This window comes from Drosophila persimilis, unplaced genomic scaffold, assembly GCF_003286085.1.
Source record: "Drosophila persimilis strain 14011-0111.01,24,50 unplaced genomic scaffold, DperRS2 tig00000766-arrow-arrow-pilon, whole genome shotgun sequence".
Taxonomy (NCBI): domain Eukaryota; kingdom Metazoa; phylum Arthropoda; class Insecta; order Diptera; family Drosophilidae; genus Drosophila; species Drosophila persimilis.
In genome coordinates, this window is record NW_020825350.1 from 639,985 (window position 1) to 664,998 (window position 25,014).

General features: G+C 44.4%; 3 protein-coding genes and 1 pseudogene across 3 annotated transcripts; 1 reads left to right on the forward strand and 3 right to left on the reverse strand.

Moving 5' to 3' along the window:
* The first annotated feature begins 6,826 nt into the window (after positions 1–6,826).
* Positions 6,827–7,777, forward strand: LOC6600369 (annotated as a pseudogene).
* A 1,481-nt stretch (positions 7,778–9,258) lies between these two features.
* LOC6600368 (G-box-binding factor) lies at positions 9,259–9,821 on the reverse strand. Its single transcript, XM_026992566.1, has 3 exons — positions 9,793–9,821; positions 9,503–9,704; positions 9,259–9,420 (listed from the first exon to the last, which is right to left on the reverse strand). The coding sequence occupies exons 1-3, from the start codon at positions 9,819–9,821 to the stop codon at positions 9,259–9,261; spliced, it is 393 nt and encodes a 130-aa protein (XP_026848367.1).
* Positions 9,822–9,907: 86 nt separating this feature from the next.
* On the reverse strand, positions 9,908–12,586 carry LOC113566545. Its single transcript, XM_026992610.1, has 2 exons — positions 12,008–12,586; positions 9,908–11,944 (listed from the first exon to the last, which is right to left on the reverse strand). Exons 1-2 carry the CDS (start codon positions 12,510–12,512, stop codon positions 9,954–9,956), a joined length of 2,496 nt encoding a protein of 831 aa, XP_026848411.1. The 5' UTR covers positions 12,513–12,586; the 3' UTR covers positions 9,908–9,953.
* Positions 12,587–19,097: 6,511 nt separating this feature from the next.
* LOC113566544 lies at positions 19,098–21,774 on the reverse strand. Its single transcript, XM_026992606.1, has 2 exons — positions 21,196–21,774; positions 19,098–21,132 (listed from the first exon to the last, which is right to left on the reverse strand). The coding sequence occupies exons 1-2, from the start codon at positions 21,698–21,700 to the stop codon at positions 19,142–19,144; spliced, it is 2,496 nt and encodes an 831-aa protein (XP_026848407.1). The 5' UTR covers positions 21,701–21,774; the 3' UTR covers positions 19,098–19,141.
* Between the last annotated feature and the right edge of the window lie 3,240 nt (positions 21,775–25,014).

Below are 25,014 nucleotides of genomic sequence, written 5' to 3' on the forward strand. Positions count from 1 at the left end.
TGCGTCTTAGTTTTTATTTGTAATGTGTTTTTTTTTACCTATTCGTACTCTTAAATATATTAAATTCCTATCTCTTTTGTTGTAATCTTTAGATTACACATCTCAAAATATCCAGAGATGCAGACAGAGACCGCGAAAAAGAGCGAGACAGAAAGAGAAGTGTAACGAAAGCGAGCAAGGAGAAATTTAGGATTGCGTAATGTGCAAGAATAAAGAGTTATTTTATTGCGTAAACCTAAACCTAAGCTAAAGAACACCCTACTTATAAATCTAAAACTGATAAATAAATATATATATATATCTATATATATATAAATAAATATATGTATGTGTACGTTTACAAAAACCACAAAAAATGTCATACCTAGGCTAAAAAAATCAGAGAGACAGAAAGGCGAACGCGGGCGCGACGCAAAGAAAGAGAGAAACAATTTCGGGAACAAAATATATATTTATTTTGTGTTTTTAAATTTGTCGATAATATGAAAAAGTCTATATATATATATATATGTACATATATATATATGTATATTAGGAGTACGTCATATATTGTTCTTGCAGAAAAAAAGAAAGCAAAAATAAAACCAAAATAAAAAACATACAAATATGAGTCGTATTGTGATTTGAAAAAGGACCAGAAATTTGGCTTGGTTTAGGGATGAAAGCTTGAGATATGGGACTACTGCAGTTCTTTGCTATTCTCCTGTAAGGGATCGTGAGAATATATTTTAACAGCGCAACACTTCTCACCTTCTGATCTGTACATCATCTTGATTCACAGGCCAAAATTTATTTTCAATATGTATGTACATATGTATAATGTACATATGATCTAATGTATCAAATAAAATACACAGATGTTAAGGTAATACCAAAGACTATAGAAGACCAAGATGTTGCATGAGGAACAAATTCCTCAAGTGGAATACGGGCGCGTGGGGTACTGGTACGCTTGGTACTGGAATTCTCTTTTAGGCTATCCTTCGGCTCTGGCCGTGGTCCGCTGCCTACCTATGTATGTACTCGGGCTCGACTGTTCAGCTCGTCCAATCTGGCTTATATAAACTAATATCGTCGAGAGTAAGGAAGTCGTTTTCGTGTTTTTTCCTATGAGTATTATGTTAATCATAGAATTTTGTAAAATTTTGTTTTATATTATTAAATTGTTCTTTTGTAGAAATAGAAAGTACTATTCTGTCTTGTTATATGATACAGAAACAAAGAAACACTTTTGCTCTGTCTTGAGGTTTGATTCTGAATGAATCCAATTTATTCTTCAAAAACTTCTTTAGCCTAAAGTACATAATATTTCAACTTGAGTTCTGTCGCTAATAACAGCATGTGTTGAGAAAAAAAGGAAATAATAAAGGGGGAATCAAACAGATCCATTTCATGAGTATATTTCAATTTAGATATAAAAATGGTTTAGGATAGCAAAAAGAAGATTTTGATGAAAGCCAATTAGATAATATAGATGAATCAAAACCAATAATAGACACTGAAGTCGAAAGTGGCACAGAACTAAATCCTCAATCAGACAACATAGACATTAGCAAAGATATAATAGAAACCGACGTCGAAAGCGACTCGCAACTAAAACCGAAATATCAATATCATAAAAAATTGCCCAAGTTGATAAAGATCGACTATACGTGAGACAAGTCACATCCTCTATCCCAGAGTTTGAAGGCAGTAAACTGTCCCTTCAACGTTTTTTCACAGCGTTAAGAATCACTGAAAGGACTAAAGGAGATCAAATCAAAGATAACGGGCTCTAAGGAGGAAAAACAGCATCTCAATATTGATCATCGTATATTTGATTTGACGAATTTTCAACCAAAGAGTCCAAGCTCTCAAACCAAGCTTCCCATAATACTTGAGGCAGGTAAATACATCCATTGCAGCTCTTTGGCGAAGTGTTGCCTTGATTTGTGCAATACGCTCTCTGCAGCGTTATCGGTCCTCCTCTTCTGTTGATGATTTCAAGAGGTCTTCCTCTAAGTGTTTTTGGGTAAGGAGTTTTCTTACTTCTCCTCCTAGTTTGGGTTTTGGTTTCGGTTTTTTTTTTGCTGGCGGGCTCTGTACTCAGCTATTGTAAGTGTGCGCGGCCCCGCGGTTGGATCCACCTCCAGGTACTCCTGAAGAGAGGGTGGATCCCTTTGCACGATAGGAGCAGAATCGATCAGGTCACTTGGTCCAGCTTGATGCACTGGACGTGGCCGGTGCTGGTCCGTTGACAGGCCTGCTGGCTTTGCTGTGTTGTCGCTGCTCTGCATTCGGCTCGTTTTTAGTTAACGTTTATCATTTTGATTTTCAAATGTTTTGAAACTGAGTTCCACAGCAGCTTTACTTTAGTTTTGCAATTGCTATTATACCCGATACTCAAAATGAGTATTGTTATACCCGATACTCAAAATGAGTATTGAGGTATATTAGATTTGTGGCAAAAGTGGATGTGTGTAACGTCCAGAAGGAATCGTTTCCGACCCCATAAAGTATATATATTCTTGATCAGCATCAATAGCCGAGTCGATTGAGCCCTGTCTGTCCGTCCGTCTGTCCGTCTGTCTGTCCGTCCGTCTGTTCGTCCGTCTGTCCGTCCGTCTGTCCGTCCCCTTCAGCGCCTAGTGCTCAAAGACTATAAGAGCTAGAGCAACGATGTTTTGGATCCAGATTTCTGTGATATGTCACTGCTACAAAAATATTTCAAAACTTTGCCGCGCCCACTTCCGCCCCCACAAAGGACGAAAATCTGTGGCGTCCACAATTTCGACGATACGAGAAAACTAAAAACGCAGAATCGTAGAAGATCACTATATATTCTAGAGTGTAAAATCTGAACCATATCGTATAATTATTATAGCCAGAATCAAGAAAACAATTTTATTCTTTCTCCCTCTGTCTCTCTCTAACACACAGGTTTCATGGTCGGTTTTGCCAATTGCAAAATATGCGTTCAAGGATCTCAGAACCTATAAGAGCCAAAGCAACCAAATTTGGTATCAACACTCCTATGATATCAGACCTTGACCGTTTTGTGTCAAAATTTCGACACACCCCCTTCCGCCCCCGCAAAGAACGAAAATTTGGGGCATCCACAAATCTCAGAGACTATTAACGCTAGAGTAACCAAATTTGGTATCCGCACACCTGTTAGATCTTACTTTAAAACGTATATCTCAAAATTTCGCTCCACCCCCTTCCGCCCACACAAAGGACGAAAATCTGTTGCATCCACTATATTGCAGATCCGAGAAAACTAAAAGCGCAGAATCATAGATAACGACCATATCTATCAGATTGCTGAATCTGGATCAGATCAGATCATTTTCATAGTCAAAAGGAACAAATCAATTTGCAGTGGCTACGCAGCGCCCGACGTCACGCTCAGACTGATTTTCTGTCTCTCTCGCACGCACTCTTTGTCGTGTCGTTTAATATTAGCGGCGTCTGCCGGAGGAGTGCTATACTGACTAAGTATCGGGTATAAATGTAGAGTTGCGGTCTCCGCAGCAACTCACAACGTTCCCCCTCGTTTTATGTCTGATATTGGCACTACACTTAAATTGTCCGTAAGGGCTCTCTGGTATTCTGATTAATGCCATCGTGCAAAGTTTCCTTGTGTGCATTCTTGATAATTATTTACAATCAAGGGATTTCCAAACTTAAATTTTTAAAGTCTAGAGTTTTATAATCTATCTCCAACTCGCAGTAACCCATCTTTATCTAAAACGGATTGAAGACTAATATTTTGGTTTTTGTCTCTATTTATTATTTATTAATTATGCTAGCTCTTTCGGAACTGAATTGGATAGCTTGTTGTTTTTCAATATTAATTCTTTGGCGATGATCGTCAAAAATCTTTCAGCTTATCTGCACGAATGCCTCTTGACGCTACATCCGCAGGATTCTCTTCAGATTTGACAAGTCTCGATTTACTTGCTATAACTTTTCTAATTTCGTCAGTTCGACGCCTGCTAAACTTGTCTTTATTGTCTCCATTCTTTATCCAGGCTAGAGTAATTGTCGAATCCAAGAATTAAAAGGTATTTTTACCACATACCTTCCATTCTCCTCTCTTCTTGTCCCACGTTACTATCTTCGCTTTCCAATTCCGAGAAACGCTCTAAGCCGCGAACTTTAATTGATGTCGTCACAATAAATTTATCACCTTTTGATTTGGTGCAACCGGGTATAATTCATCCAAATTCTGTGCTCTGACCAAGTAGTCCGTCTATTTTTACCACTCCGTCTTTAAAAATATGGGCAGACAATCAATTCCAATTATTACATCTAATCTATTTGGCTTATTAAAGTCAGGATCTGACCACACATAATCTTGCCATTAAGTCAATATTGAAAGACTTTATGGGTAAAGGTTAGGTTAACCCGGACGTCCCTCAGCGGATCCACGTATAGGCCAGTATGGCCCTTAGTTATCCAGATAGTGGGGTATAAGCCGTTGCGGGAGTTTTTATGAGATTTTAGAACCCTCGAGAATCGAGGTGTTTTTCGCATAGGGCAGTAGTTGCTGTGGCGTCCTCTTGGAGACATCTTCCAGTGATGCCAGCACCGGGGCGCCCAGGTTTTTTCTCCTTGCCCGTAAGAGGGCCGGGCAGTTGCAGATGAGATGTTCCAGGATTTCGATTACCCCAGGTTCATCACATGTCCTACAGCTGTCATGGTTGGTGATGCCTCACCTGTAAGTATTCCCACTAAATGTCTGTAGTCCTTCCGTGGTAGGGGCAGTAGGTAGTGACTGAGTTTTTCATTGCGTTCTTTGCACATGATTTCGAAGTTCTGCAGGTGGTGGTACTCCTCGTTTCCTTCTGATGGCGAAAACTGTTGAGGTGCTCAGCTTGGTCCCTTCTCGTTTTCCAGTCTTCGGGTCCCAAAGATGAGATAGTTTTGATGTCGAGACAAGTTTGGGAGGTCATGTAATCAGTAGATCTTGTCATGTCCCTGCCAACTGAACTATTCCCGTATCCTTGTGGCGACATATTTTCTGATGCGATTAGACGCTGTACTGTTTTTTGTGCAGTCAGACGAGCGTATTCCGAGTACGGTTTAGAGTGCTCTTGTTGTACGTCTTCTTTCCGGTAGCTTGCCACCACACTAAGGATTTAAATCCAGTGCATTAGAGCGGGTGGGAGGCCCCAAGTGCTGATGAGCATCTTCTTGGATGCATAAAGCGCAATGGTGGCCTTCTTCACCCTTTCCACTATGTCGGGCTTGCATGCCAGTTTGCTGTCCAATTCTGTGCCAAGGCATTTGACTTGCGTTTTTGGGGTTAGCCGAGATTGGTAAATTTTCGGGAGGATCCAGATCGGTTGTACCTCATGGTAAAGAGGATGTGGTCCGTCTTGTCCGCGTCGATACTGACTCCTACTTGTTCCGCCCACTCACGTACCACGCTGAGTGTACGTCCCATTAAGGAGTTGAGGGTTGATGGAAGTACACCCGTAATAAGCATGCTGTTGTCATCAGCATGAGCTGTTATTTTTGGGGCCTTCCTTCCAAATTTCTTGATGTGGTCTTCGACCACCAGATTTCACAGTAGCGGCCACATCACTCCACCCTGAGGTGTGCCTCTGTGTGCCGCTTTTACCAAATTTTACCGCTTCTACCACGATCAAAGACCTTCGCCTTCGGCTGCTTCGACGATTCCGGTGGAGGGGCTGCACTCTCGCCGGAGTGTCCTTAATGGCACTCTCAGTCGAACGTCGAGAGTAGAGTCGAGAGCACGCTCTCCAGATCCTTGTCTGCTTTCACCACGGCATCTGAACGGCTCAGCTTAGAGTGAGTTGTTGTTGTGGCCGTAGCTTTGCAACTGACCTGGCCTGCTCCCGCCAAGTCCGAGGTGGGACCGCTGGCGTCCCACAGAGTGCATTGCTCCTCCCCGTGCCCGCCGGTTGTAGCAGTCACGCTTTCCACCGACGTTTGGGTTGAAATCCCAACCCAGGCTTGCTCATCCGTCCGCTCCATAATTGGCCCGAAGGTCCATTTTTGGTTGGTGTTTTTCGGGGGGAGCGTTTTATGCCTGCCCGCCAGTCACCTCCAGCCATGGCCTTAGTTCAGTTCCTCCGTCTTTAGATCGGGAAGACACAAGACCATTGCCTTAGCTAGAGACTGCATTGCCTCGGACATAGCTAGCGACAGTGCATTACCCTTATCTGGGATAATGCAGAGGCCATTGCCCAGCCGGCACCCTTGTGGAGGGTTCAGCTAGAGGATTTTCAAAGGAATATATTTTTCCTGTTGGCTGCCATCCGCCCGGGTGAGCTCTTATATTATTTTCGTTGGACTATTAGTTAAATACGGATGGTTCCTTCCAAAACTCATAGAAACGAAATTTGCTTTGCAATTCGTGTTCTCTGTTTGAGTTTTAATTCGTTGTTGCTTTATCTTCTCATTAAACTTTGTCCGTCTGTGGACACATCCACTCCAAAAAATATCAGCATCGACAGTGCTCAAAAGTTGTTTCTTTTTCTTCTGTAGAATGGCTTTCATTTCTCTTTCTCTCTCTTTCTGTGTCCTGTTTGTGTGTCCTGGCTCTTTTTTCTGTAGCTGGGAACTCATTGCAACCCAACACACGACGTATGCCACGTGGCAGTGTCGTTTGTCTGCCAGCAACATATATTGAATTTGGCCATGATGCTAGCTGTCGACACTCACCCATATACTGGATGAAGCCGTGGAGATATCGGTAGATGGAGTCATCAGTAGGAAGGAGCCCTAGGATAAGGAACGATTGCATGGAACTTTAAGCCAACTTCAGATGTCAACTACTCGAATAGACATATAACAGACCCTATATCAAACAAAAATGGAGTGCAATATTAAGGCTCCGAATATAATAACCATTCCGGTGGCTCCGTGTACGCATTCGCGCCTCACAACCACCGAGAGCGGCGTCCAAGCAGCTCTGCATAAGCTGGACACAATGGATGAGAGCGTGGATGGAAGAGTGCTGAGTGCTTTGCTCTCGGTGAAGAATAAGTATCGGCACATCTTCGAAAATTTTAAGAAGGAGATGGAACTGCAAGCGATAGCGGCCTTGACGCTGTGGCAACTCATCCAGCGGTAAAGGATCGCCATGGAGGGGGACGCGAGCTCTAAGTGCACGCAGCTGTATGTCGTGGAGCCGAAAGAGGAGATTATCCAGAAGTACTACCTACACTACAACGTCATCGTCAGCTCCAACCAAAGCCAGGGCTGCGTAATTCAGTCCTTGCGGTCGTATGTCCTGGCCTTCAGGCGCGAATGCAAGAAACTGAATCTCGAGGAGGAGACGCCTTTAATCATGGGCGATGCCTTTCACAAGCCCATACTGTTCTTCATCGATCTGGTGGACGAGCTGTTCAACTACTTTTTCAGCATGCACTTGAAGCTGGACTGCGCCGCCAGTCAACTAGATCCCATGGATCTGGAAAGCCTGGAGCACTACCAGAAGCTTCTGAAACCCAACGCAGACTTCGAGGAGTATTTCCTGTACAATCTGAGCTACTGCCAATGTCTCCGCATGCCGCCCAAGTGTCCGGAAACCCGTGTATACACAAGCATAGAAAATGCAGAAATGAAAAATGAGGCCATGGAACAACAAAACCCTGCGCCGGTGACCCAGGACACTGAGGTGCCCCCCAACCATGTCGTTCCACTAATGTCTGGCAAACTGATCTCCGTTCCTCTCAGTGCCCCGGTCGAGTTGCAGTTAGTTAGTGAGCGCCACACTCGCGAACTGGTCCATCAAGTGCACAGTGCCATCAGTCAATCCTAATAGCTCCGGTAAAACTATTCACATTTTGCATAAAACTAAAAAACCAAAAACTATCAAACTATAAGACTTAACATGTAACATCCATCGGGGAATTTCGTCCACCCTCTCGTTACACCTAAAATGTTTTATCGTTGCAAAGAACCAAAGGTCAGGTGGCGAACCCTTTAGTCAAAAGTACTTTACTCTTGAAAGGTGGTTTTCAATGAGTTTTCATTAAATTACTAGTATCTTAAGTTCGTAACTCTTTTTATTTTCCAAGACGGTTTGACCTTCTCTGAAATGATTCCATTCCACTAAAGCTTGGAGCTTTTCTTAAGCATAATATCTGTTGAGCCAATAGTACAGATTCTTGTGTGGATGCGAATGCAATTATATTCTTAATTCCCGATGAGAAATCTTTCCTTTGCTGCTTGCCGCGATTCGAGGACAAGATGACAATGCTCTATACATGTATGCATATATGCGTTAGGTGCGAAACGTGCAGCTACATAGGATAGGTCAGGTTAACCCAGGCGGCCCTCAACGGGGCCACGCATAGGCCAGTATGGCCCTTAGTTATCCGGATAGTGGGGGGAGATATCAACAAATATTCTGAATACTGAAGAGCGTTCTCGATGGTGACTACTAACGAGTGTAGTGCCGTCTCCACCGATTCCTTTGGTGTAGGCATGTTGGTTGACATCAGTTGACATCAGTCCCCCTACCACACTCCTGATGGGAAAATCCTACAGCTTTTCCATTGTTTTTAGTAGAAAGAAGGTAAGGCTTATCGGTCTGTAATCCTTGAGACTCACATGGCTGCACTTTCCTGACTTGGGGAGGAACACAACTCTCGAGGTCGTCCATGGGATAAGGATATAGCCCGTACTCAGACATGCTGAGTATATTGCGGAAAGCCATGAGGTAAAGCCTCTTTGGTCACCTGCAATATCGCTGGGAATATCCCATCCAGTCCTGGTGCTTTTATGCCCGCGAAGGAGTCTATAGCCCAGTGGATTCTCTTATTGGTTAACGGTTAATGGTTGCCATCCGGCTGGGTGAGTTCTTTTAATATTTTAGTTGGACTATTAGTTAAATACGGGTTGTTCCTTCGTTGTTCGTCAGTTGGTTGTCGCTTTATCTTCTTATTAAACTTTGTCCGTCTGTGGATGAGTTTGCACCGCGATTCCATCCAAAAAATATCAGCATCGACAGTGCTCAAAAGTTGTTTCTTTTTCTTCTGTAGGATGGCTTAATAGCTCCGGTAAAACTATTCTCATTTTGCATAATTCATTAACATATTACTGGTATTTTGCAGAAACTGTATAATCAACATGGGCTTTGCCAACAACTTTCAAACTGTAAGACTTGTAACATCCATCGGGGAAATTGGTCCACCCTCTCGTTATACCTAAAATGTTATATCGTTGCAAAGACTCAAAGGTCAGGTAGTCAAAAATATATTACTCTTGAAAGGTGGCTTTCAATGAGTTTTCATTAAATTACTGTTCTTCAGACGGCTTCTGTGGAGGATAGTCCTTCGTAGGGGCATTCTGGTATTTCGTCTGCTGTTTACAGTGCATCATTTTGGCAGGATTTTGTTCTGTCTGATCATAGTACGGCTGTTGAGAATGCTGACGCTGCTCTTGAGGAGGATTTTGATGCTGATTTGGAGAATTATGATACGTAGTCTTTGGGTACTGCTCTTCTGAATGATGCTGAAAGGGCGGCGTTATTCTTTTGCACCTGCTGCTGCTTGCCGGAGTTCTGATAATTCTTGCGATACGTCTTCGACTGTTGAGAATGATTCTGATCGTACTGCTGCTGATGCGGCTGTTGTGGTAGAAATGCGGCTTGATCACTGAAACGCTGCACCAGGACAGATATGTGATATGGTTTCTGTGTCTTCTCCTGGCTTGGAGTTTTCTCCGTAAGCCATTCCAATGTTCTTAGATCGGTAGGAGAAATAATCTAACGGACTTCCTTCCATAGCTTTCTCTTGCTCTGTCGTTTCATCAATATTGAAAGCAGCTCACCGCCCAAGATTTTCCTTTAAGTAAGTCATAAGTATTTACCGAATCGCGAATATAAATTAAACGAGATTTCTACTTGGTATTGTGAAATTTTTTTTATATAATGCAATAGCTAAAAAATATATTAAAAGGTATCATTGAATCAAAAGTGACTTTAAAAATTTTTAGAGTTTCTTCTGTTCCAACTTAATGTTATCCTTGTAAATCTGACCGACAAGGCGCGGCACCGTCTCCAGATACTTCATGAGCTGCATCGCATCCTGCATAGAGGTCATATACTTGTTGTGTATCTTCATGATCATGGGAGTGATGACCTTGCAGTTCACTAAATCATCTATACTCATACTGCACTCAATTTGTGGCAGCTCATCTCTTTTCGAACCCTTGAATGAATCAGTGGTGGGCGCATTAACATCTATGGCCAAATTCGGGAGGGAAGCGATGTTTGGATGTTTGGACATTGTTTCCTTCCTATCGTGATTTCCGTCATCACTGGGCTGACTCAAGTCTGAAGAGATGGACAAATTCTCTTCTACATCCTTATGTCGTGGCTTTGACGACGTGGCATTGGTAGTCCTTGAGAATTGACTACGCATAGATTTTTGATCACCGTCTATCTCGTCCCAGATCATGGCACGCAGCTCGTCCCCGCTCTTCGCACTAATCGAAGTCGATACCGAGTTGCTACTAGCCATGGAAAACCCATCATGCTCGTCACCGGACACCCTGTGTTTGAGTTTGTCCTTCGGGGAACCTTCCATGAGCTTGTTGAGTGTCTTCTTATCCATTTCGAAAATAGACTCTTCGGAATCATCCTCAGGCACATCGCTGAAGCATGCGAATGGAGATGAGTCTGAGATCTGCTGATTTGGAGACTGCTTCTGTTGAGAGTTCTGTTTCGCCTCCAGCTTGAAGGTACGATAGGAAGGTTGCTTTTGGTTCTTGTGATACGAAGCGCTCCGCTCCGACTTCTGTGTCTGCTCCTTGGTAAGATCCTGATACGTACGCTGAGTAGGATACTGAAGCAAACCCTGGTTAGGAACATACTCCATGCTCTTATACGGTGTGCTCATAGACTGGAACTCTCCGGCATTCTCTCTGGCTAGTCCTGGATTTTGCGGAATTCGGACTTCTTGAGCTTTGGGAATGCCTTTGCCGAACGATGCTATATTTTGGGTTTGATATGACTCCTGCTTCTTGGTATCCAGGACATTATCTATGGCTGAGTTCTTGGGTGCATTTGTACACTGGCTATCCTTATACTGGCTCTTGGGCGGGGGAACATTGTCAGTTGTTGACAGCGCGCACAAATAGTCCTTCAACTGAGAGACCACAGTATCAGACAGTTCACCGAACACCGAATGAATTTCCATCTCGTTCCGGACCATGGAACGCAGCTCGTCCCTGCACTTCACAGTGATCACGGTCGTTCCCGTGGAGGTGCTGTTCGTGCCGTTCTCATCACTACACCTTCCGCATTTGTTATATCGTTTTTGTTTTACAGTGGAATCTTCGCAATTCTTCTCGGAGATGTCGCTCAAGGATGTTGATGTAAGAATGTCCGAGTTCTTAGCGAGAAGTTCCCCACCAATCTCTCTGCCCCACTTTTCCGGCTCAAGTAGACAACTGTATTGATGAGGAGGCGACAATTGGATGTGCTTAGCTTGCTGTTTTCCGATCTTCTGACGTGACGGTGACATCATTTGATAATGCTCCTGATTGTGCTTATGAAAAATATTCTGATTCGTCTGATGCGGTGGACTCTGACACAGTTTAGGGGCATACTCCATGTATTTGTATGATGAGTTTTTATCAAGTCCTTTTAAATCTTTGTCAAAGTCTATCACGTCCGTGTTCTTACAAAGCATCTTTGGCTTTTGTGGACCGTACTGCTGAGGACGCGGGGATAGGACGTCTGTATTTTTGCTTATCGGTGCTCTCTTCTGGCTTTGATTGCGTTGAGGAGAATTCTGATTTAAATCCGGCTGATACTGCTTATTTGAGTGCTGTTGCTGATGCGAATAGTGCTGAGCGACGAATTCCATGTACATATTTGATGTCTTTTTATCACTTTCATCGATATTTTCAGCGAAATTCGCCTCATCCGTATTGCTCAAGCATGAAGACGGTTGGCCAACTGCTGTATTGGAGGGCTCTGGATTTTCCGTCAGAAAGGAAATATTTCGTTGAGAAGGACGCCGAAATAGGACGTTCATACCTTTGGAGCTGGAGCTCATTGAAGATGCTTTCATGGTCGGGCTGTCATTACGCTGTGCCTGTTCTTGAGGAAGTCTCGGATACGAAGTCTGAAGACACTGCTTCGGTATGGGAGGAGTCTGGCATGTCTGTTCCAGATACTGCTGCTTCGGCTGCTGTTGTTGAGGATCCTGAGAAGGCTGCTGTTGCTTGCCTGGACTCTGATCAAAATTCTTCTGATACTTCTGGCACTGGTGTAGCTGTTTTGCTAGATAATCGCCTGGATGATAGCTATGGTGCATACCACAGCCGGATCTCTGCGCGCACATACGCTTCTGAGCCTGGGTCTGGTCCTGAATGGTAGGCTTCTGCTGTTGCTGCATAGAAAGGTTCTCCACTGGCCATTTTAGCTCCTCTAGATAGGCTTGAGTCGACATTTCACCTCCCATCCCTCGGGCCGTGCGCTTGTCCTGTTGTGACACCTCCTCGTCTATCGCTGCATTGCTGTCGCTTGTCCGTTGATTCATGTCTGTAACTTTGAGGAATGAGCCAACCGGTTTAATTTTTGCACTCCTGGCCTCGTAGAAATGAGCAAAATCTAAGCAATAATTGTTGACTTGTTTGTCCATAGATCGAGAGAAGTTTTTTTAAAGTTCTAATCTATACGAGTTTGTTTAGTATACTCGTATGAGGGGATTGATGTAATCTATTCAGTGATGACTTTAATATCAGGGATACATTGCTAGTTAAAACTGAACGAATGGATATTTGATCCAATTTTTGTATACGTTTTTTTCTTGGAATATCATTAACCACCTTCCACAATTTTAATTCCCTTCGGCATTAAAAAACAAATACATAATCCCTCCCTCCTCCAAATATGGAAAAAGTCATGCATTTTAATATACATTTTTCACATCGTCTTTTTCAGAAAAATTTCCCTTCATGAACAACCGAAAAACCAATCAAAATTCCACGAATGTTGGGATTTTTATACCCGATACTCAAAATGAGTATTGGGGTGTATTAGATTTGTGGTGAAAGTGGATGTGTGTAACGTCCAGAAGGAATCGTTTCCGACCCCATAAAGTATATATATTCTTCATCAGCATCAATAGCCGAGTCGATTGAGCCCTGTTTGTCTGTCCGTCCGTCCGTCTGTCCGTCTGTCCGTCCCCTTCAGCGCCTAATGCTCAAAGACTATAAGAGCTAGAGCAACGATGTTTTGGATCCAGATTTCTGTGATATGTCACTGCTACAAAAATATTTCAAAACTTCGCACCGCCCACTTCCGCCCCCACAAAGGACGAAAATCTGTGGCATCCACATTTTTAAAGATACGATAAAACCAAAAACGCAGAATCGTAGAGGATGACCATATCTTCTAAAGTGTAAAATCTCAACTAGATCGTATAATTATTATAGCCAGAATCAAGAAAACAATTTCATTGTTTCTCACTCTGTCTCTCTCTAACACACAGGTTTCATGGTCGATTTTGCCAATTGCAAAATTTGAGTTCAAGAATCTCAGAACCCATAAGAGCTAGAGCAACCAAATTTGGTATCCACACTCCTGTGATATCGGACCTTGACCGTTTTGTGTCAAAATTTCGACACACCCCCTTCCGCCCCCGCAAAGGACGAAAATCTGGGGCATCCACAAATCTCAGAGACTATTAAGGCTAGAGTAACCAAATTTAGTATCCGCACTGCTGTTAGATCTCACTATTAAACGTATATCTAAAAATTTCCCCCCACCCTCTTCCGCTCACACAAAAGACGAAAATCTGTTGCATCCACAATATTGCAAATTCGAGAAAACTAAAAACGCAGAATCATAGATAACGACCATATCTATCAGTTTGCTGAATCTAAATCAGATCAGACAATCTTTATAGCCAAAAGGAACAAATCAATTTGCAGTGGCTACGCAGCGCCCGACGTCACGCTCAGACTGATTTTCTGTCTCTCTCGCACGCATTCTTTGTCGTGTCGCTTAATATTAGCGGCGTTTGCCGGAGGAGAGCCATACTGACTTAGTATCGGTGTCCGCAGCAACTCACAATGTTACCCCTTGTTTTGTCTTGTTTTTTTGTTATTCATTGGAGGCACCGCCAGTCACCAGCCAGCATCCCCGAACCACGGTAACCACACCACAGGGTGGCCAACCGCCCACACCTCCGGAAGTATTTTAATAATGAATACTTGGCCCATTGTTAACCGTAATAAATCCGCTTCTGTGGGGGGCACCATTGTCTCTGTAATAAATGTCGAGTGGTAAGTGAATGCTGAATGAAAGAATTGAATCAATTCGACTAAGCGCCAAATTGATTGGCAATGATGCGCGATTGATTGCCATCTGATTGAATTGACGCTCAGCGTGAAAGGAACATAGCGGATGTAATGTTGATTGATCTGTGGTCGAATCTTGTTTTAGAGATTATGGTTTGATATCTGTGAGAGCGATTGTAATCATAAATGATTGAGTCCTAGATTCAAGATCAACTTTGATAGAGGCTGGTTGAGGCATTGTTAATTGCTTTTTTTGATTGATGACCCCTTTCATCACTGATTCCTGATGATTAACTAATAAATGTCAATGACCAGAGGCTAATCCGCATCAAAAACACATAGACATGGGTTGACTAAGATAGTTCCCTGATACGGATAGATTAGCAAACCACTCAATCAAGGACTTATCCATGCTTGGACTGATTGACTTATATGATGATACATACATATGTATGTACATTGAAACTGATTGAAAGGTAAGAATAAACACATAAACTAATATCCTTATGGGTTATAGCTTTGTGATATAGTTATCCGACCTATAAGGAATAAGAACTCTAACGTGGTTTGTTCGAGCGTTGTAAGCAGGGCTCGAAAAAAATGGCAAAACTTTGCAAGCAGTCATAAAACGAGGGGGAACGTTGTGAGTTGCTGCGGACACCGCAACTCTACAGTTATACCCGATACTAAGTCAGTATGGCTCTCCTCCGGCAGACGGCGCTAATATTAAACGACACGACAAAGAGTGCGTGCGAGAGAGACAGAAAATCAGTCTGAGCGTGACGTCGGGCGCTGCGTAGCCTCTGAAAATTGTTTTTTTTTTCTTTTCGGCTATAAAAATTATCCGATCTGATCCAAATTCAGCAACTGGATAGATATGGTCATTCTCTATGATTCTGCGTTTTTAGTTTTCTCGAATCTGCAATATTGTGGATGCAACAGATTTTCGTCCTTTGTGGGGCGGAAGGGGGTGGGGCGAAATTCTGAGATATACGTTTTATAGTGAGATCTAACAGAAGTGCGGATACCAAATTTGGTTACTCTAGCCTTAATAGTCTCTGAGATTTGTGGTTGCGGAAGGAGGTGCGGCGAAATTTTGACACAAAACGGTCAAGGTCCGATATCACAGGAGTGTGGAAACCAAATTTGGTTGCTCTGGCTCTTATAGGTTCTTCTGAGATCCTTGAACTCATATTTTGCAATTGGCAAAACCGACCACGAAACTGTTAGAGAGAGACAGAGCGAGAAACAATGAAATTGTTTTCTTGATTCTGGCCATAATAATTATACGATCTGGTTGAGATTTTACACTTTAGAAGATATGGTCATCCTCTACGATTCTGCGTTTTTGGTTTTATCGTATCTTTAAAAATGTGGATGCCACAGATTTTCGTCCTTTGTGGGGGCGGAAGTGGGCGGTGCGAAGTTTTGAAATACAGACAGACATGGCTCAATCGACTCGGCTATTGATGCTGATCAAGAATATATACACTTTATGGGGTCGGAAACGATTCCTTCTGGACGTTACACACATCCACTTTTGCCACAAATCTAATATACCCCAATACTCATTTTGAGTATCGAGTATAAAAATCTGTTGCCCGTGGACCCGATTAAAAACGGAATCGAAACGATACGTCGAATTCGTTTGTTCTCAATGCGCTTTTTGATCAACCAATGAGAGTATTTTGTCGCTCTCTTTTTGCTCATGAGGCACTTCGTTGAGCAAAATTTTCCAAAAGTCCTTTTTTGTGTATATATGTGTGTGTGTTTACCTCTTTCACCCTTCCTCATCTACGCTTTACCTGCGATTTACAGGCAAATAGAAAAGCAACAACGAAAACCTAATGCAACTAACATACACCTAGTGCTTCCACTTGGCTCGTTTTGCTCAGCTGCTGATAACCGAACGACACTCTTCGAAAGAGAGCTTCAACAGAGAGAGCGAGTCTGGGTAGATTTTCTCAGTCCTTTCGGTGAGCAGACAGCAGAGAAAGCATGTTTTTCGTGCTATGGTTCTAAGTATTCGAATTTATTTACTTTTCCAGAGCGGTACAATATCTATTCCAGAGATGGTAGTGCAACTACTCGTTTCATTGCTCTTAAATGTTGAATAACAATTGAAAGGAATGAAAAGTTTTTTAAGAATTAAATCATTTTTAGGCAACAGATTTGATAGGAATTTGAAAATTGTAAATTACTCTAAGCAAATGGGCCCCGTTTGCTCGTTGGACAATCGTACAACTTTTTATGAAATACTTATCTTTTATAAATACTTATCTCTTTTCGTTGCAAACATAGAAATCATAATATCCTTTGCAAGGGCATAGCAAGTGTGCATAATAGACACACGGATGGTGATGGTGATGGTGGGAGAGAGGGAGCAGATTGTGGCTGCCCTTTAAGCGACTTTTGCTCGAGGAATTCAGTTAAAAAGTAAACCAATCCAAAGCCCAAATGGGCTGAAAGTTTAGCGTCACGCACACGCACAGGCACACACTAATGCGGCCATGGAACAACAAAACCCTGCGCCGGTGACCCAGGGCACTGAGGTGCCCCCCAACCATGTCGTTCCACTAATGTCTGGCAAACTGATCTCCGTTCCTCTCAGTGCCTCGGTCAAGTTGCAGTTAGTTAGTGAGCGTCACACTCGCGAACTGGTCCATCAAGTGCACAGTGCCATCAGTCAATCCTAATAGCTCCGGTAAAACTATTCACATTTTGCATAATTCATTAACATATTCCTGGTATTTTGCAGAAACTGTATAATCAACATGGGCTGTCTCAAAAACTATCCATCGGGGAAATTCGTCCACCTTAAATGTTTTATCGTTGCAAAGAACCAAAGGTCAGGTGGTGAACCCTTTATTCAAAAGTACTTTACTTTTGAAAGGAGGTTTTCAATGAGTTTTCATTAAATTACTAGTATCTTAAGTTCGTAACTCTTTTTATTTTCCAAGACGGTTTGACCTTCTCGGAAATGATTCCATTCCACTAAAGCTTGGAGCTTTTCTTAAGCATAATATCTGTTGAGCCAATAGTACAGATTCTTGTGTGGATGCGAATGCAATTATATTCTTAATTCCCGATGAGAAATCTTTCCTTTGCTGCTTGCCGCGATTCGAGGACAAGATGACAATGCTCTATACATGTATGCATATATGCGTTAGGTGCGAAACGTGCAGCTACATAGGATAGGTCAGGTTAACCCAGGCGGCCCTCAACGGGGCCACGCATAGGCCAGTATGGCCCTTAGTTATCCGGATAGTGGGGGGAGATATCAACAAATATTCTGAATACTGAAGAGCGTTCTCGATGGTGGCTACTAACGAGTGTAGTGCCGTCTCCACCGATTCCTTTGGTGTAGGCATGTTGGTTGACATCAGTTGACATCAGTCCCCCTACCACACTCCTGATGGGAAAATCCTACAGCTTTTCCATTGTTTTTAGTAGAAAGAAGGTAAGGCTTATCGGTCTGTAATCCTTGGGACTCACATGGCTGCACTTTCCTGACTTGGGGAGGAACACAACTCTCGAGGTCGTCCATGGGATAAGGATTAGCCCGTACTCAGACATGCTGAGTATATTGCGGAAAGCCATGAGGTAAAGCCTCTTTGGTCACCTGCAATATCGCTGGGAATATCCAATCCAGTCCTGGTGCTTTTATGCCCGCGAAGGAGTCTATAGCCCAGTGGATTCTCTTATTGGTTAACGGTTAATGGTTGTCATCCGGCTGGGTGAGTTCTTTTAATATTTTAGTTGGACTATTAGTTAAATACGGGTTGTTCCTTCGTTGTTCGTCAGTTGGTTGTCGCTTTATCTTCTTATTAAACTTTGTCCGTCTGTGGATGAGTTTGCACCGCGATTCCATCCAAAAAATATCAGCATCGACAGTGCTCAAAAGTTGTTTCTTTTTCTTCTGTAGGATGGCTTAATAGCTCCGGTAAAACTATTCTCATTTTGCATAATTCATTAACATATTACTGGTATTTTGCAGAAACTGTATAATCAACATGGGCTTTGCCAACAACTTTCAAACTGTAAGACTTGTAACATCCATCGGGGAAATTGGTCCACCCTCTCGTTATACCTAAAATGTTATATCGTTGCAAAGACTCAAAGGTCAGGTAGTCAAAAATATATTACTCTTGAAAGGTGGCTTTCAATGAGTTTTCATTAAATTACTGTTCTTCAGACGGCTTCTGTGGAGGATAGTCCTTCGTAGGGGCATTCTGGTATTTCGTCTGCTGTTTACAGTGCATCATTTTGGCAGGATTTTGTTCTGTCTGATCATAGTACGGCTGTTGAGAATGCTGACGCTGCTCTTGAGGAGGATTTTGATGCTGATTTGGAGAATTATGATACGTAGTCTTTGGGTACTGCTCTTCTGAATGATGCTGAAAGGGCGTCGGAGAAGGTCTTGGATACCGAACCTTATTCTTTTGCACCTGCTGCTGCTTGCCGGAGTTCTGATAATTCTTGCGATACGTCTTCGACTGTTGAGGATGATTCTGATCGTACTGCTGCACTGAAACGCTGCACCAGGACAGATCTGTGATATGGTTTCTGTGTCTTCTCCTGTCTTGGAGTTTTCTCCGTAAGCCATTCCAATGTTCTTAGATCGGTAGGAGAAATAATCTAACGGACTTCCTTCCATAGCTTTCTCTTGCTCTGTCGTTTTATCAATATTGAAAGCAGCACACCGCCCAAGATTTTCCTTTAAGTAAGTCATAAGTATTTACCGAATCGCGAATATAAATTAAACGAGATTTCTACTTGGTATTGTGAATTTTTTTTTATATAATGCAATAGCTAAAAAATATATTAAAAGGTATCATTGAATCAAAAGTGACTTTAAAAATTTTTAGAGTTTCTTCTGTTCCAACTTAATGTTATCCTTGTAAATCTGACCGACAAGGCGCGGCACCGTCTCCAGATACTTCATGAGCTGCATCGCATCCTGCATAGAGGTCATATACTTGTTGTGTATCTTCATGATCATGGGAGTGATGACCTTGCAGTTCACTAAATCATCTATACTCATACTGCACTCAATTTGTGGCAGCTCATCTCTTTTCGAACCCTTGAATGAATCAGTGGTGGGCGCATTAACATCTATGGCCAAATTCGGGAGGGAAGCGATGTTTGGATGTTTGGACATTGTTTCCTTCCTATCGTGATTTCCGTCATCACTGGGCTGACTCAAGTCTGAAGAGATGGACAAATTCTCTTCTACATCCTTATGTCGTGGCTTTGACGACGTGGCATTGGTAGTCCTTGAGAATTGACTACGCATAGATTTTTGATCACCGTCTATCTCGTCCCAGATCATGGCACGCAGCTCGTCCCCGCTCTTCGCACTAATCGAAGTCGATACCGAGTTGCTACTAGCCAGGGAAAACACATCATGCTCGTCACCGGACACCCTGTGTTTGAGTTTGTCCTTCGGGGAACCTTCCATGAGCTTGTTGAGTGTCTTCTTATCAACTTCGAAAATAGACTCTTCGGAATCATCCTCAGGCATATCGCTGAAGCATGCGAATGGAGATGAGTCTGAGATCTGCTGATTTGGAGACTGCTTCTGTTGAGAGTTCTGTTTCGCCTCCAGCTTGAAGGTACGATAGGAATGTTGCTTTTGGTTCTTGTGATACGAAGCGCTCCGCTCCGACTTCTGTGTCTGCTCCTTGGTAAGATCCTGATACGTACGCTGAGTAGGATACTGAAGCAAGTCCTGGTTAGGAACATACTCCATGCTCTTATACGGTGTACTCATAGACTGGAACTCTCCGGCATTCTCTCTGGCTAGTCCTGGATTTTGCGGAATTCGGACTTCTTGAGCTTTGGGAATGCCTTTGCCGAACGATGCTTTATTTTGGGTTTGATATGACTCCTGCTTCTTGGTATCCAGGACATTATCTATGGCTGAATTCTTGGGTGCATTTGTACACTGGCTATCCTTATACTGGCTCTTGGGCGGGGGAACATTGTCAGTTGTTGACAGCGCGCACAAATAGTCCTTCAACTGAGAGACCACAGTATCAGACAGTTCACCGAACACCGAATGAATTTCCATCTCGTTCCGGACCATGGAACGCAGCTCGTCCCTGCACTTCACAGTGATCACGGTCGTTCCCGTGGAGGTGCTGTTCGTGCCGTTCTCGTCACTACACCTTCCGCATTTGTTATATCGTTTTTGTTTTACAGTGGAATCTTCGCAATTCTTCTCGGAGATGTCGCTCAAGGATGTTGATGTAAGAATGTCCGAGTTCTTAGCGAGAAGTTCCCCACCAATCTCTCTGCCCCACTTTTCCGGCTCAAGTAGACAACTGTATTGATGAGGAGGCGACAATTGGATGTGCTTAGCTTGCTGTTTTCCGATCTTCTGACGTGACGGTGACATCATTTGATAATGCTCCTGATTGTGCTTATGAAAAATATTCTGATTCGTCTGATGCGGTGGACTCTGACACAGTTTAGGGGCATACTCCATGTATTTGTATGATGAGTTTTTATCAAGTCCTTTTAAATCTTTGTCAAAGTCTATCACGTCCGTGTTCTTACAAAGCATCTTTGGCTTTTGTGGACCGTACTGCTGAGGACGCGGGGATAGGACGTCTGTATTTTGGCTTATCGGTGCTCTCTTCTGGCTTTGATTGCGTTGAGGAGAATTCTGATTTAAATCCGGCTGATACTGCTTATTTGAGTGCTGTTGCTGATGCGAATAGTGCTGAGCGACGAATTCCATGTACATATTTGATGTCTTTTTATCACTTTCATCGATATTTTCAGCGAAATTCGCCTCATCCGTATTGCTCAAGCATGAAGACGGTTGGCCAACTGCTGTATTGGAGGGCTCTGGATTTTCCGTCAGAAAGGAAATATTTCGTTGAGAAGGACGCCGAAATAGGACGTTCATACCTTTGGAGCTGGAGCTCATTGAAGATGCTTTCATGGTCGGGCTGTCATTACGCTGTGCCTGTTCTTGAGGAAGTCTCGGATACGAAGTCTGAAGACACTGCTTCGGTATGGGAGGAGTCTGGCATGTCTGTTCCAGATACTGCTGCTTCGGCTGCTGTTGTTGAGGATCCTGAGAAGGCTGCTGTTGCTTGCCTGGATTCTGATCAAAATTCTTCTGATACTTCTGGCACTGGTGTAGCTGTTTTGCTAGATAATCGCCTGGATGATAGCTATGGTGCATACCACAGCCGGATCTCTGCGCGCACATACGCTTCTGAGCCTGGGTCTGGTCCTGAATGGAAGGCTTCTGCTGTTGCTGCATAGAAAGGTTCTCCACTGGCCATTTTAGCTCCTCTAGATAGGCTTGAGTCGACATTTCACCTCCCATCCCTCGGGCCGTGCGCTTGTCCTGTTGTGACACCTCCTCGTCTATCGCTGCATTGCTGTCGCTTGTCCGTTGATTCATGTCTGTAACTTTGAGGAATGAGCCAACCGGTTTAATTTTTGCACTCCTGGCCTCGTAGAAATGAGCAAAATCTAAGCAATAATTGTTGACTTGTTTGTCCATAGATCGAGAGAAGTTTTTTTAAAGTTCTAATCTATACGAGTTTGTTTAGTATACTCGTATGAGGGGATTGATGTAATCTATTCAGTGATGACTTTAATATCAGGGATACATTGCTAGTTAAAACTGAACGAATGGATATTTGATCCAATTTTTGTATACGTTTTTTTCTTGGAATATCATTAACCACCTTCCACAATTTTAATTCCCTTCGGCATTAAAAAACAAATACAAAATCCCTGCCTCCTCCAAATATGGAAAAAGTCATGCATTTTAATGTACATTTTTCACATCGTCTTTTTCAGAAAAATTTCCCTTCATGAACAACCGAAAAACCAATCAAAATTCCACGAATGTTGGGATTTTTGTTGTTTATATTCTGTTTCAAAATTTGAATTTCACATAACATATGCGTCAGCCCAACGCGATAGGTTTTTGATAAATATTCTCTGTTCTGGTGTGTTCGGATGTCGGGCCTCGGGGCTGATAAGTAGCTACCATTTTTTAATGTCAGTTTTTTGTTGGACGCTTGCCACAAAGTTAATGAACTTTCCCTTGCCCCCAGAATATCCCACACAGGCGCACACACCTAGTCTGCTCAACCCCGCAATCCCCCTTTCCATGGAGCTCTCGAGACTCTTTATTGTAGATGACTTTGGGCGAAAAGTTTTCCATTTAACTGCAAATGGGGTGTGTCTGCCTGCGTTTATTTTTTATTTTTTTTTTTTTTTTATATTCATATAATTATTTATTTGCTCTATAATATATACTATACAATTTATATTTAACTTAAATTAACGGACAAGAGTACTGTTGGGACTAGGGGCTCCGCTGCGTGGACACCTACTCCGTCTGCTCCTTCCGCCTTCTCTCCATGGACCTAAGCGTTCGCATCACGCTAGAGGCGAACTCCGCGGCCGCTTCCCACACCTTCGGGTCTGCCAGCATCAGCGGCAGCAGAGTCTCGGTGCTGACCCTAGACCCTGCTGCTGTCTCCAATGTCTGACGCTCGAGGTCAAACCTTTGGCAGTCGAAGAGGACGTGGCGAGCGTCCTCCTCTATGCCTGTGCCACACTCGGGGCACCAGTCCTCTGTCTCGTGGCCGAAGCGCTTGAGGTAGCCGCGGAAGCAGCCATGTCCGATCAGTGCCTGGGTAAGGTAGAAATCCACCTGGCCGTGCTTCCTTTCAACCCAGCATGCTATGCTTGGGATGAGGGTGTGGGTCCATCGGCCTTTGGGTGAGTGGTCCCATCGGGTCTGCCATCTGTCTATGCTGGTCCTTCTGGCGGCGTCCTTAATTTCTGATTTGGAGCGTACCTCGGCTGCACTGTCCATCATGGCATCATGGATCTCCTTCCTCTCCCTTATCAGCTCCCTGAGCGGAACTTGCCCGGCAATGACTAACGCAGCTTCGTCTGAGATGGTCCGGAACGAGCACGCGATCCTAATGGCGCACAGTCTGTACGTTGCCTCCACTCCTCGCATGTAGCTCCTCACCTTCGCGGCTTCTGCCCACACCGGTGCGGCGTAGAGCATCTGCGACGTCACGACGCTCGTCAGCAGTTTCCTCGTTGCCTGCTTTGGCCCTCTGGTGTTTAGCAACATCCTGGATAGCGCTCCAGCGGTCCCACCGGCCTTCGTGTGGACGTATTCCAGATGCTCTTTGAAGGACAGGCGCGTGTCAATGAGGACTCCTAGGTACTTAATGGACCTCTGCGATTGGATCGCGGTCCCACCAACCTGCACTCTGGCGGTCTCGACCACTTTACGGCTGGATATCATATATATACCGCTTCCGTTTTTTGGGCCGCCAGCTCCAGCCCCGCGGCGGCTAGCCACGCCTCAACGGCTTGTATGGCGACGTTGGCAAGCTCCTCCACTGCTGCAAGTTCCTTCGCTACCGCCACTATTGCGACGTCGTCAGCGAAACCCACCAGGTTAGTGTTGGCTGGCATCGGGAGCCGTAGGACCCCGTCGTACATGGCGTTCCAGAGCAGAGGTCCCAAAACGGAGCCCTGCGGGACTCCGGCTGAGACTTCGTATGCCCTAGAGCCCTGACACGTGTCCATTGTCAGCACCCTATTGTTGAAATAGCTGCGCGCTATATTCAGTAGGTAGCCCGGGATGTTGAAGGACCTCAGTGCCTCCAGCGTCGGGGTCCAGTCGGTCGAGTTGAAGGCGTTCCTTATGTCCAGTGTCACCACCAGACAATATGACTTTGTTCCGCCTCTCCACCTAGTCCCAGCAATGGCTTCCTCCGCCGTTTGTACGACCCTCAAGATGGCGTCCAGCGTCGACCTCCCTTTCCTGAACCCGTATTGGTTCTGGGAGAGACCGCCTGCTTCTTCGATGGCTGCGCTCAGCCTCGCACCGATCACCCTTTCGAAAACCTTTCCCATGGAGTCCAGAAGGCAGATGGGCCTGTAGGAAGAGGCCACCCCTGGCGGATTGCCCGGCTTAGTTAATAGTAGCAGCCGTTGCCCTTTCCACCTCTCGGGGAACGTCCCCTCCTGGAGGCATTTGTTGAAAAGGCCCGCAACTTCCCTCGGGAGTAGAAGAAGTGCCAGCTTCAGCGCGCTGTTGGGGATCGCATCCGGACCCGGAGCCTTCCTAGGTATCAGGTTTCTGCCTGCCTGCAACACCTCGGCTTCCCTAACCTCGCAGATGTCGCTCGGGCTATGCTCGAACCGCAGGGAGCTAGGGATCTGCCGTCCTCGAGGAAACAGTGCGCTGACTATTCCCTCCAGTGCCTCTGGATCTGTTGGGGCTTTGCTGCCCGCGTTCAGCCTCTTCGCCACCATCCTGTACGCGCCTCCCCAGGGGTCCTCTTCGGCGGCATCACACAGCTTAAGGAAGCATTACCTCTTGCTGTTCCTTATGGCGGTCTTCAGATCCTTCCTCGCCGCTTTGTAGGTCTCGCTGCATCGGGCCAAGCGCGGTGTGCCTCTGGCTCGCTGGAGCAGCCTTCAGGCCCGGTGGCAGGTTCTACGGAGAACCGCAATCGCTTCGCTCCACCAGAAAACTGGATCCTTGTGCTTCCGGAACGTCCCTCTCGGTAGCATGCTCTGGTCGCAGGCGCCTTCAAGTGCGTCCGCCAATTTGATCGCCATATCGTTGGCTCCGTCTGCATCGTTTGCAGAGTAGCTCTCAAGGGCGCTTGCGAAGGCTTGGGCCCTCAGCGTGTCCTGGCCTTCCCATGCCGGTACCCCGTACCT

Coding starts and splice junctions, on each gene's coding strand:
- LOC6600368 (XM_026992566.1), bottom strand. CDS start 9,821: ATGACTTACTTAAAGGAAAATCTTGGGCG. Junction 9,705..9,792: donor TTAAAGGAAAATCTTGGGCG/GTGAGCTGCTTT, acceptor TACCGATCTAAG/AACATTGGAATGGCTTACGG. Junction 9,421..9,502: donor ACTCCGGCAAGCAGCAGCAG/GTGCAAAAGAAT, acceptor TCTCCAAATCAG/CATCAAAATCCTCCTCAAGA.
- LOC113566544 (XM_026992606.1), bottom strand. CDS start 21,700: ATGAATCAACGGACAAGCGACAGCAATGCAGCGATAGACGAGGAGGTG. Junction 21,133..21,195: donor AATGAGCTCCAGCTCCAAAG/GTATGAACGTCC, acceptor CGGAAAATCCAG/AGCCCTCCAATACAGCAGTT.
- LOC113566545 (XM_026992610.1), bottom strand. CDS start 12,512: ATGAATCAACGGACAAGCGACAGCAATGCAGCGATAGACGAGGAGGTG. Junction 11,945..12,007: donor AATGAGCTCCAGCTCCAAAG/GTATGAACGTCC, acceptor CGGAAAATCCAG/AGCCCTCCAATACAGCAGTT.